Raw genomic sequence first — 12,180 nt, forward strand, 5'->3', positions numbered from 1 at the left:
GTCAAGTCAACTGAATCTGGAGCTCAGGCCTAAATATATAAATGTGAGAGCTATCAGCTGTTATGAAACGGAGACAATGATGTCTACCCCGTACTAGGATGCAATAAAGTCGCTGAGGAAAAATGCATGGCAGTGGGGAGGCATCTAACAAATGGAAACTCATTATCAGCCAAAAGGGAGAAGGTTTTCTTACTCCTGGTAAGCCTAAGTGGTGAAATCATCAGAGGCAAATGATGGAATAGCATTATCTAAAGTTTCCTGGATTATCTGCCTCAGCCCCCCGAACTCTCAGCCCTTTCTCTCTTGTCTCAGTGACACATCAGGAGATGATTTCCTTAACGTATTCTTAAGAATAGCCATGTAAATTTTCTATTTCTTTTCCATATCCATATTTACTTCATTATGAATATATTGGCACCTCGTGGAAACACATCTGATAGCTTCCGATCGGGGGCACTTAATTGCTACAGCATTGAAAGGATCTCAACAAAACACTAGCCACCAAAATACCTACTATTTATTATGCTCTGATTTTAAGATCAGACCCTTACATGAATTCTTACATAGCTATAATTATTATCTCCATTTTATAGCAAAAGAAATTGAGGCTCTGAAGGGTTAAGTACCTTGCTCAAGGTCACAGGCTGGTAAGTGGTGGATTTGGGACTCAAACACATGATTATCTGACTTTACAGCTCTTCTTGCAATGCAGTCTGGAAAACGCTTTGTAGGGAGTCCCCTACACGCAGACTGGGGCTCTCTGTACTCTCTTGACAATGCTACAAGTCTATGATATCTTTACATCCATCCATCCATCCACCCACCCACCCACCCCAACCTTCTATACACTCATCCACCCAGTAAATATTTACTGGGACCTTAAGAGTATGGCTTACATGGATAGTGTAGTAAACAAGCCAGACAAGGTCCCTGCCCTCAAGGGCTTACACTGTGATGCTAGGAGACAATGCACCAGCAAATAAGGAAGGTAATTTAAGAATGGGATACCAGCATTAGTTATAATCTCAACCCTTAAAGATCGTGAAGACTGGAAACAAACTACAATGCCAAGGTCTACCAGATACACCCACCATGCATCCATTTACTCATGACTTTTCTCAGCTGTGGGAGAAAGCCATGCCCCTCAAAGGGAAAATATCCCCCTTCATTCTTTTGTGGTTGGGTAGAATGAACTGCATCTTGATTAGCCATTTTAAAAACAGCCACCAAATATCCCTGCCAAGGAGTGGAAAGAATATTAGACTACTGGTGTCAGGTGACACAAGTTGCAGCCATGACTTTGGCTGTAACCAACTGTGTGACCTTGAGCAGGTCTTTTAACTCTCTGGTTGACATACACGATAACAGCAAGCATTGTAGGACCTTTTATAGTTTACAAAGGGCTTTTGCTAGGCATTGTCTCATCTCCTCCTCCTCCTAGTAATCCTATGAATTAGACAGGCAGGGATGATATTTTTATCTTTATCTCTAGAACAAACAATATAGGCTTTGATGGCAAAGCCTGCACTCCGAGTCTGGCACTTTCCCCACAGGAGTGCTCAGCCCTCACCATATATTCTGCATCCTAACTCCTGGTGTGCATTCCTCCCACCACCACCACCACCACCCCCCCCCCAGGCTGTGTCTTACTTCTCACCCCATTCTGGAGACCTATGGCAGTGGGTGGTACCATTAGATACCTGATGTGTTGGGATTCATGAATGGAATTAAGTATAATGAGATGATGAGAGTGAGTTGTGAGATGGATAAAGTGCGTATGAATGTAAGGGAGGACTGTCACTAGTTCTGTGCTTAGTATTTGTGGCGGAGAGGGACAGCTGGCCACGAGAGCTCAGAGCTCCTCTTCTGTGGTAGTAAACTGCTACCTGGTGAGGGAGCAGATACCCTTGCATCAAGGTGGGGCCATGCGACCAGCTCTTGCCAATGGAATATGGGCAAAGTGATATGTTTTATTTCTGGGCTGGCAAGGTTAAGAAGGGGGTAGTCTTCCTGGTATTCCTCTTCCCCATCTGTCAGCTGAACAAAGAGGACACCAAGGCTCTAGGGCAGGGTATGGCCACAAGGTGGAAGGAGCCTGGGTCCCTGAACAACCCCCAGCAACCGGCCTTCCCCCTGTGAGCACCCACAATGGGTTGTGACATCAACGAGAAATAAACTTCTAATGTATTAAGACTTGGGGATATTTGTTACAGAAGCCAGCGTTGTCTTCACTGAGCATGAACCTTCATTTGGCCTCATGTCAGTGATCTCTGGGATTATAAGACATAGCCAAACCACAACATGAGGGAAAGCAGTGATATTTCTTTCTTTATAAAAAAAAATCTACTTAAATGGTTGCTGAAGGAATTGGGAGATTTGAACAATCTCAGGAATAAAAGCCACGAGCAGGAAGGATGGCACTTCTCCACCAGCACACTGCTATCTCTTCTGGAGCTCTGTGTGGGGGCCAAGTGCCGGCACGCAGGAGACCGGACCACCACTGCCCAGGTGACTGAGGGAACAGCCCGTGAGTCAACTCAAGTAAGCGGGGTGCTCGATAAACGTTCGTTGCTGTGAGACACAGAGGCGAAAAGGCAGAGGAAGATGGGGGAGAGAGCATTTTGTGCCTTACGTCATTTCTTACCCTTCCGTCTCCCACAGTGCACACCCCCGAAACACACACTGGGGAACCTCTGGGATCTTTTCCACCAATAGCTACTGGTTTTTTATAGCCCCTCTGTAGCCTGCACTGTCCTCTCTCAAAGTCAATGTCACAACCTATGCCAGGATGTGGTTTTGGTTTTTTTTTTTGTTTTTTTGTTTTTTTTTGGCCTGAAAGCATTTTCTGTAAACAGAAAGGCCTCAGGTTTATGGGGTGAAGCGTGTGGCTTCTTGCCAGCCCTCAGGAAGGCTCTTTTGGATGGCATTTTAGGCAAGAAGAATTTTACTGTCTCTCTGGTGACGTAACTGGTACTTCATCCCTTCTTGTTTCCCCTCTCCGTTCTTTAACTGTAATATTTTAATATAAAAATCAAACGGGGCCCCAGGAAAAGACCAAATCCAAAATACAGGAAAGCCTTCCCTCAGTTTCTCTAAATCTCCAACACGAGGCGTATGCTATCCCTGCAAACTGTCTTCCTCGTTGGCCAGCGGGACAGGATGCAGTTCACTGGCTTGGTCAAGGACAACTGCCCATTCTCGTAGCAGGTCTGCAAAATGGGCTAACAACAGAGCCTGCTTCCTAGGATCACCGTAAAGATTACGGGTGCTCATGCACATCAGGGGTTTTCCCAAGGTCTGGCACCTAGTAGGAGCTACGGCTCCTATAATATTTTAATGCAGAGTATCCACAGCTCAATGCTTGTTGACCTACCTCATCAAAGTTGGCTCTTATTACAGTGTCCAGTATTCTCTGACAGTGCGTTCTGTACATCATAATAAAGGTAGAAACCTGTGGGGAGTGGGGGAGGGAGGGAGAGGATCAACAACAAAAGCATAATTAATACACATTACTGTGCCTTCGGAATTTCAGTTTTCAAGTCACTTATTCCCTGCTGAGGAGATGAAATTCACTTCACACCCACTCATCCTGGAAGACCCAGGTAAGTCTCGCTGTCACCAGTGGTGCTCTCTGACCCTGGGCTCCCTCCTCTGTGCTCCCATGGCACCTGCACGTCATTTCCCCATTGGAGCACCTGCCCTTTGGTATGGTGGAAAGCACGGGGTTTCTCTCTCCCCCATTCTTCACCTCTGAGACTATGGGCTCTGGGAAAATTAGAAATGGCATGTTGTTCAGCCTCCTGTATCCAGCATTATGCACAGCGCCTGGCACGTAGTAGAGTTCAGCGGGGCATATTAATGAAATTCTCCTCATCAGCTAAGACACGGAAAAGTTAAAACCCAGTGTGTACTTGTAAGAAGAGGTGTTTGCCAAAAATCACAAAAAGACATTCAGAAATTTCCTGGAGTCTGTCCAGCAAAAGAACTTCATCTCCAGCTCCATTTATCCAAGAATTTTAAAGCTATAGTATAGCAAGTTTGTTGACGGGGGCGGGGGGGGGGGGGAGGGGGAGAGAAAGCAACTTTGAGAAAAAAAAGTATTTACTGGTTCTTAGATTTAAAGCATTATTTACAGATAATCTTTTTGCTTCAGAACACAGACATGCATTCATTTTTGTATAAACTTAGTTTGCTTATGACATAAGCATCCGTCTCCCCACTTGGCTGTGAGATTGCTGGGAGCAGGACACCTCTCTCTGTTCCCACTGCCTCCCAGCTCCCAGCTCCCAGGGTGATATGCAGACAGTGGGAGCTCAACACCTCCTGCTGCACTGGGCTGCATCTAGATAGGTGCCTTAGAGATGTAGGTCAGAATTTCCTGCAAATACCCTTTGACCCAAACTATCTGATTCCCTGTACCTATAAAGACTTCTTTATCTATCGCACTAAGGTTTCACCACATCCTCTGTAGCGCATGGGAAAATAAACTTTATCCTATAAAATAACAATCAGGGTGCCTGGGTGGCTCAATGGGTTAAGCATCTGACTTTGGCTCAGGCCATGAGCTCACGGTTTGTGAGTTTGAGCCCCACATCGGGCTTACTGGTGTCAGCGTGCTTGTCGTTAAGTAAAGTCCACATTTTATTCGGATTTCTATCTTTATATTTTTAAACTCACCATTTTGCACTGAGAGAGAAAAAGAGAGGGAGAGGGGTTGTGTGCGTTGTGCGAGAGAAGAGAGAAAGGGGGGCCACCCACTCCCAGCAACACCTCAGACGTGGTCACCTTCTCCTCAGGCAGACTGGCTGGCAGATTTAGATCTTTGACATTTGGAAACTCTGGCAGCAACGTTCCAAGTTTGGACCGGGGTGAATATGCCACCGTCTGTTTGCTCACTTCTTTCTTGCCCGTCTCGCTCACCCAAGCGGCTCCTTTCTTGGAATACATCACATCATAATACTGGGAGCTTTCCTTCACTGCGATGCCATAGTAATGGTACCTGGGCCAGAGAGAGAGAGAGAAAGAGAGAGAATGAGAGAGAGAGAGAGACCCACATGTACTGTTACCAGGTGGAGTTTCCTGGGCAGGGGTACCCAAGACCACAATGGCTGGGCCTATCCTCCCTGGGCTAGAAGAGTTAATTCTCCTGTGAGACTTGACATCTCAGAAATCTAGAATTAAACCAAAGTTCCATGTTGCAGCCATCAATCAGGCAGGTAAAAATAACCAAAATTGCCTCCTACAGAGAATGTTAAGTCAAATACTTTGCAAAGCAGAAAGGGGGGGTGAAAAAAATTTCCATTTGTATTTAATCTCTTATATCTAGCCCCAAATGTGATCCCAGAAGTTCAGAACCGGAGTGTCCTTTTCTGTGGAGACCCAGGAAAAAGGGTGTGTTTGCAACTGCTAACTGTACCACCAACAAAAATTCATTTGGCCCATGTTTTCTTAATCAATAAATGGTAGCCTCAAAGAACCGTCTCTTTAAAAAGATAGACTCAGTATCTTAGTTGGCACTGAATGTAAAAGACTGAAACTTTTTATTAACTCAAATGGGCTTAATAACAGCAACAGTTTCAATAGAGACTAATGAGGGATGGAAGGCACATTTTGTTTGGATGTTAGCTACAAGCTACTGAGCACTTGCTACATACTAGGCACTTTGCAAACGACTTTACCTACTTTAATTTGTAACATAATACTCTGCAATAGGGATTACTACAGTCTTTCTACAGATGAGAAAATGGAGAGCAAGAAAGCCTGAGAGTAATTTGCTCTCTGTCATCCAGCTGTTGGGAAGAGGTTCTTCAAGATGGGTCTGTCTGGGGCGCCTGGGTGGCTCAGCTGGTTGAGCATCCAACTTCAGCTCAGGCCATGATCTCACGGTTTGTGAGTTCGAGCCCCACGTTGGGCTCTGTGCTGACAGCTCAGAGCCTGGAGCCTGCTTCGGATTCTGTCTCCTTCTCTCTCTACCCCTCCCCACTTGTGCTGTCTCTCAAAAATAAATAAATGTAAATAAAAATTAAAAAAAAAACAAACAAACAAACACGGGTCTGACCACAAAGCCACTCTGCTGCCCTAACAGAAAACACTGCAGTACTGCTGTTACAGACTTGGGAGGTACATCAGAGTCACTTATGGAGCATAATAAAAATACAGATTCCTAGGCCCTCCCTTCCTACACCTGCTGATTCAGAAGGTGGGAGTGGGGCCCAAGAATCAGCACCGACACAAGCACCACAAGCTAACGCAGATGCACATCAGTTTAAGATTGATAAGCCCGTTAGGCTGAGCGTCTGCATACATTGTGGCTCTATGATCCCCAGTCGGTGTCATTATCTACTCTTGTAAATCAATGCTCTTCATAGCAACTAACATGGTGCAAAGTGCTTTACACATATTACCTTATTCAATCCCAACAAAGCCCCTGTAAAGCTGGAATTAAGTATTATCCCCATTTTGCAGATTAGGAAACTAAGGACCAGGGAATTTAAGTCACACGCCCACGATCACGCAGTGAGTGGACACAGGATTTGAACCTCTAAAGTGAGCTAACCACTAAGCCAGTGATTCTCAAACTTTACTACTAATAAGAATCACCGACAAAACATTAAAAGACAGACTCCTGGGCTCCACCCCCGAAGATTCTGATTTAGTATGTCTAGATTTCTAGACATAGATTTCTAGTCTAGATTTCTGCACCGCAACGCTAATGTAAGTAACTCATGGTCCTCGCTTTCAGAAACTCTGTACAACACATCAATTACTCGTTTCTGCTTGTGGAGATGTGGTTGCTGGTGCATTCTGAGTTATGGAAGAGGCTTCCCGGAGAGGGGAGATGAGCACACATAACCTCCCCTTCTCCCCACCCCCCTTACTCCTGATACCATTCTGTGATATTTCTGCTTAGTGGGCATCTCGCCTCCATCTGAATGCCTCCTGGGACGAAGAACTCAGGCCCTCCAAAGGCAGCCCTGTTCATTTTGGGTCGGGACCGTGATCAGAAAGTTCTTCTTTGTGTTGAGCTGCTCTCTTCTTCTGCACCTTCTACTTCCCAACTGTCATAACTGCCTCCCAGAGAGCCACCGTCTGGGTGGGGGAGGGGAAGGTTCCGGGCTCTCCAGGGGGCCGGGCAGTTAGGACACGCCTCCCTAACCTTAACAAAGTTCCCCCTTTATAATCTCTTAAGATCAAGGTAGTGACAACACAATCAGATCATACCACTTCTTGATTTTCCCCAGCGTGTGTTACTGAAATCAGCAACTGCAGCGAAGCTATTGCTCTGATCACTTCTTGGTTTTTCTATTTCAGTTCTATAGACATGTCAACACACTCCATGGTCACCCTGATTGATTCTGTCAAGGTAAAAGTGCCGGGGGTTTTCTCTAGAAGGCCAAGTTGGACACTAAACCTTCTTGTTACCTTTGCACTGGTTCCTTACTGAGCTATCAATTTGACACCGCCAAATTGTTAAGGAAGATACCGCCCAATTTGTTAACTTCTGGGTTAAAGAAGACAAAAACAAAAACAACAAAAAATAAATAAAAACAGGCTCTCACATGTAGACAGAGGGAAACTTTCTCCAAGTTTCTGTAGGATAGGAAGCCCTTCTATCTTTATTATCTTTCTTCACTGTCTCTACTACGTATCTATTTCTACAGTCTATTTCTACTCTCCTTAGAGATGGGCAACAACGTATCTCTTCAAAGACTTGCTTCATTCTTCCAACCACCCACTTAATCTCTGGACTGAACTGCCCCTTGCTACCAGCCACATGCTTACCAGCAAATAAGTAAGGGGGCATCTGGTTTTGTACTCTATACTCTTCACAAGACTGACACCTCATTTTTAAGTTTTAAATTTTAGAAACTGGAATTTTTCTTTATGGACGAGATTTATTCTTCAGAGCAGTCAGTCGCCTTGGAAAATTATTAGAAATTTATTCCAAAATGTCCCCTGCTCAAAATTTTCTGTAAATCTCTTTGAAAATTGCCCCCAGAGCTTCTGAGCCACACACACACACACACACAGACACACACACACACACACACACACACACACACACACACACACACACATAGTCCTATTTTCAGAGCTTTACCAAAAAGGGTTTCTCCCAGTATGATCACCCACTTTCTTTACCTAACTTGACTCCAAAGTTAAATCCACCCTCGGAGGATAAGAATGCTGCCCAGGGTGGGCACCGGGTTGGCTCTACCAGTCGAGCATCCGACTTGATTTCAGCTCAGGTCACGATCTCACAGTTCATAATGGAGCCTATGTCAGGCTCTGTGCTGACAACTCAAGCCAGCTTGATTCTCTCTCTCCCTCTCTGTCCGTCCCTCCCCCCATTCAAAATAAATAAATAAACAAACAAACAAAAAGAATGCTGCTCAGAGATGGCAGCAGCAGGGGGGAGTGAGGTGACAGTATGGAACACACTGCTTTTGAAGTACCCTCAGGTTCAAGTGTTACTAGTTCTATATGGTTGTTTGTTTAAGTGTCGGTGTTTTTTTAAGTCAGTATGTGCCGATCTGCTACTCAACATGGTCAAAATGTTTAGAAATGCTGCATGATAAGGCACCCTCTAGTGGAGTCACCAAGTAATCAACATAATAAAGGTTCTGAAAAGTCCTGCACGAAGGAACCTGTTGAACTCAGTGTTTCCCAAACTTACGTGGCCAACAGACCTTTTCCATGGAACACCTGTTAACGTCCAGCAACTTTTGAAATATCCCTTGAGGCAAGTCTTATAAGTCCTGTGCAGTGAAGGCAGAGATTCCCTTCCCACCAACTCACACCTAAGAGAAGGGGTCCACGCATCCTTCTCACTTTTCAGGACTCCTCCAGGAAGGACTTCCCAGGCTACCCTCTCTAAACTAGGCTACCCTCCTGTTACTCTACAACAAGCCTCTTTGACACAATCTGATTATCTCTTTTTGATCTGTCTTCCCCACCAGAGCATATGCTCTGTGAGGGCAGGTGACCTACACCTCATGCCGCACATCCGACACACAAAATGTGAAGCAAGGACAGGCTGGTCGGTTCCCAGAACTGATGGCTGGGAGGCACTGTGCCCTGTGTACCAGGGCATGGCTGGACCTCTCTGTCCCATCTCCCCTGTGGGGACTGGTACAGGTTGGTTCTCTGCCGAATGGATACTATCAGAGCAGAGAATTCGTTCAGTGAAACAATCCAAGTAACCTGGAAATTGTCCAAGAAGCCACAAAGTGCTCTTTTAAGTGATGCCCTGGACCATTTGACAAACACATCTAAAGGCAGGGTGGCACTAAGTTGGATTCCTTAAAACAGCTGGGCCAGATGGCTCAGGGTTTCGGGCAGCCTCTCTCTTGGGCGTCCTGGGAGAGGGGGGCCTGTTGTCTAAAGCTCTTCGTGCCAGGCACAGACTTCCCGCCGGGCCTGTGAACTGAGCTCAGGATCAAAGGCCTGGGGCCCGAGCCTGACTCAGAGACAAGCGTTCTGCAGGCGCAATGGCTCTTGGTGCTTACTTGGACTGTCCTCGGGTCCCGAGTCTTCTGGTGGTCAACTGAGGAAACTGCTGCCTTATGATCTGTAAGTCAACACAAGAACCGGTTACCCGTGGGGAAAGCGGGGAGCACAGCGACTGATTTTACAAAAAGCAATCCAAAGGGGGAACGCACGTGTCCTTGATTGCAATAACCTATCAAGAGCCCATCGTGAGCCTGGAGAGGATACGGGCGTTGGGGAGCTGGGAGGGGAGCACTGGAGTAACTGTGAGGCCCTGTACTCTGAAAGGGTCTCACTTGGCTGCTCTGTGCTTCCCCCCCACCCCCACTACTCACAATGTAGGGGGAGTACTGGCTGATCCAGAACATGTCACTGCCCTGCTTAGAGCCTTCCAATGGACTCCATCGCGCCTGGGACAAAAACCCACCCTCAGTCTCTTTAACGAGTCCCTGCTCTTACCTCCTGGCCTTCCTCTCCTATGACTCACCCTTACTCACCAGACTCCAGCCACGCTGGCTTTTTTTTTCTTTTTCTTTTTTACTATTCCTGAGACACACTAGACTCACTGCCCACTGGGGCCTTTGTAGGACAGCTCCCTCTGCCAGGAGTGCAACTTCATCACATCCTCACGGGACGGACTCCTTTTCTTACAACATCCAGGCCTCTGCCCAGAGGCCTCCTCTAACGAGCCAGCAGGAGTAGCACAAGCAATCCTTTATCATCCCGTGGCCCTGCTTTGCATGGTCTTCTTCTCACTCCGCACTCTCTGAAATTACCTTGTTCACGTACTCTCTGCGTGCCTATTTTATGTCTCCCCCTACCTCAGCGTAAGCTCCTTGGGAACAGGCACCTGGCCCAGGGCTTGGCCCAGGTGAGGAGCTCAAACCATGCTGCTGAATGGAGGAATGAAGCCCGACCTCTGCCCCAAGGGTATATCCTTGACTCTTCTGCAGTGTTGCCCAGGATATTCATATGGATTTGCAAGGAACCTGGGAGGAGAGGCCGTGTGCCAAATAAAGGCACAACCGACAGGCCTCATCCTTGGTGTTTACAGAGATGATGTTTGTGGATAGGCGGGATAATGCAGGGGTTCCGTGTGAGGGCTTTGGAACTCGGCTCCCTGGATTAGACAGATCCAAACTTAGCCATTTGTTAGCTGGGGACCCTTATTTAGGCATTCAAATGGCTCAGTTTCTTCATTTGTAAAATGTGTATGATAAGCCCTACCTTAGAGAATTCTTGTAAAATCTATAAGTAAACATATGTGGATAATTTGCAACAATGCCTTGCACTCAGTAAGGGCTCAATAAACGTTACCCATTATTGCCACTGACTGTCCTGATCATTCATTCCTTTTTACTTCCACAGACTACTTCTGAAGTCCCAGCAAATTCTTCCAGCTTCCCTCCCCTTTTAGAACAGCACCACGCGGGTAGGCACGGTCAGGGAGACCCCACGCGCAAGCTGCCCTTGGTGAGATGAGACACGCCTGCCGACTTCCCTGGCGAGGCATGAACATACAGTGCCTTCTCAGAGACAGGGATGAGTCTCTCCTGACCCAGCACACCCTCTCCCATCCACACTGGTATTCTCAGTGACTGACCTCTCAGTAATTCAACTGACATTTACTGTGACCCTGTTAGTTATTTGAACATGGAGGTGCTGTTTAACCTCTCTGATGTCTGGGGACTCAGGGGTTTATATATTCATCCCCAGGGGCACCCAGGTAGCTCAGTAGGTTATACGTCTGACTTCGGCTCAGGTCATGATCTCACAGTTTGTGAATTCAAGCCCTGTGTTGGGCTCTGGGCTGACAGTTGGAGCCTGGAGCCTGGAGCCTGGAGCCTGCTTTGGATCCTGTGTCTCCTTCTCTCTCTCTGCCCCTCCCTCTCTCTCTCAAAAAATGAATAGACAGTTTTTAAAAATTACATACTCATCCCCAGATCAGAGGGATAGGTGCTGGTGGCCTCAACTAAATTGGCATCAGTGGCATGGAAGGAAGTGGACAGAGAATCTGGAATGGGTGAAGTAAGGATCGACCATTTCTGTACATTGGGAAGCTACCTCCGGTGTGAATAATGGAGCAGCATTTCCTCATCTGAAAATGGGTGTAAAAGATGCATTCCTTAAAAGGATGGTTAGAAAATCTAATAAGATAACATGACGATACTACTTTGGGAAATAAAAAAGGCCTTCTAAAATGTTTGCTCACAGCGATGATACTGTTTCAGAATTCTCTGAAATTTTTCTGTATTGACAGAGACAGCCCTGGTTTCTCTCACCCTCACTCCCATAAGCTGAGGATATGGGTCCTCACTTGGACTACGTCCCTCTCAAAATGCTGTGACCTGAGGGAAATGCAGTATTCGGGGTGGGGTCTCAGCGACAGCACTCTGCCCCAAGGTGCGTACCACGGTTTTAGTGGCCTCACCACCTCCGGCCAAGTACACCCTCCAGACTTTCATCACAGAACTGATTTCAGAGCCAAGATATGAAGTAGCTGTTCACAACGGTACAAACCTGAACGGCTACAGATATGCTGATACAGGTCGAGGGAAAATAACACAAAGCGTGACACGAAGTCCAGGTTAAAAGTGGGTTATGATTTGGGTTCAGAGTTTGCTACCTGACCAATACAGTAAAGTCACGGGAGTCCCAGTACCCATCAGATAAACACACACTAGCTGCCTA

The 12,180-nt window shown here is 46.5% G+C and overlaps 1 protein-coding gene across 4 annotated transcripts in view; it reads right to left on the reverse strand.

Moving 5' to 3' along the window:
• Positions 1-12,180, reverse strand: part of RFX4 (regulatory factor X4) — a 166,110-nt gene that overhangs the window by 75,605 nt on the left and 78,325 nt on the right. For 3 of the 4 annotated variants that reach the window (XM_086712458.1, XM_086712457.1, XM_086712459.1), the window contains 3 exons: positions 9,510-9,571; positions 4,786-4,999; positions 3,374-3,451 (listed from right to left, as the gene is read on the reverse strand). In XM_086712458.1, the coding sequence (XP_086568584.1) occupies positions 3,374-3,451; positions 4,786-4,999; positions 9,510-9,571 (354 nt within the window). Of the gene's footprint in view, positions 1-3,373; positions 3,452-4,785; positions 5,000-6,887; positions 7,058-9,509; positions 9,572-12,180 lie in introns of those variants that run through there. The other variant, XM_025926617.2, reaches the window with a different exon arrangement.

The sequence above is a fragment of the Puma concolor genome, chromosome B4 (assembly GCF_028749965.1).
Source record: "Puma concolor isolate L17-30 chromosome B4, mPumCon1.1.hap2, whole genome shotgun sequence".
NCBI classification, from domain to species: domain Eukaryota; kingdom Metazoa; phylum Chordata; class Mammalia; order Carnivora; family Felidae; genus Puma; species Puma concolor.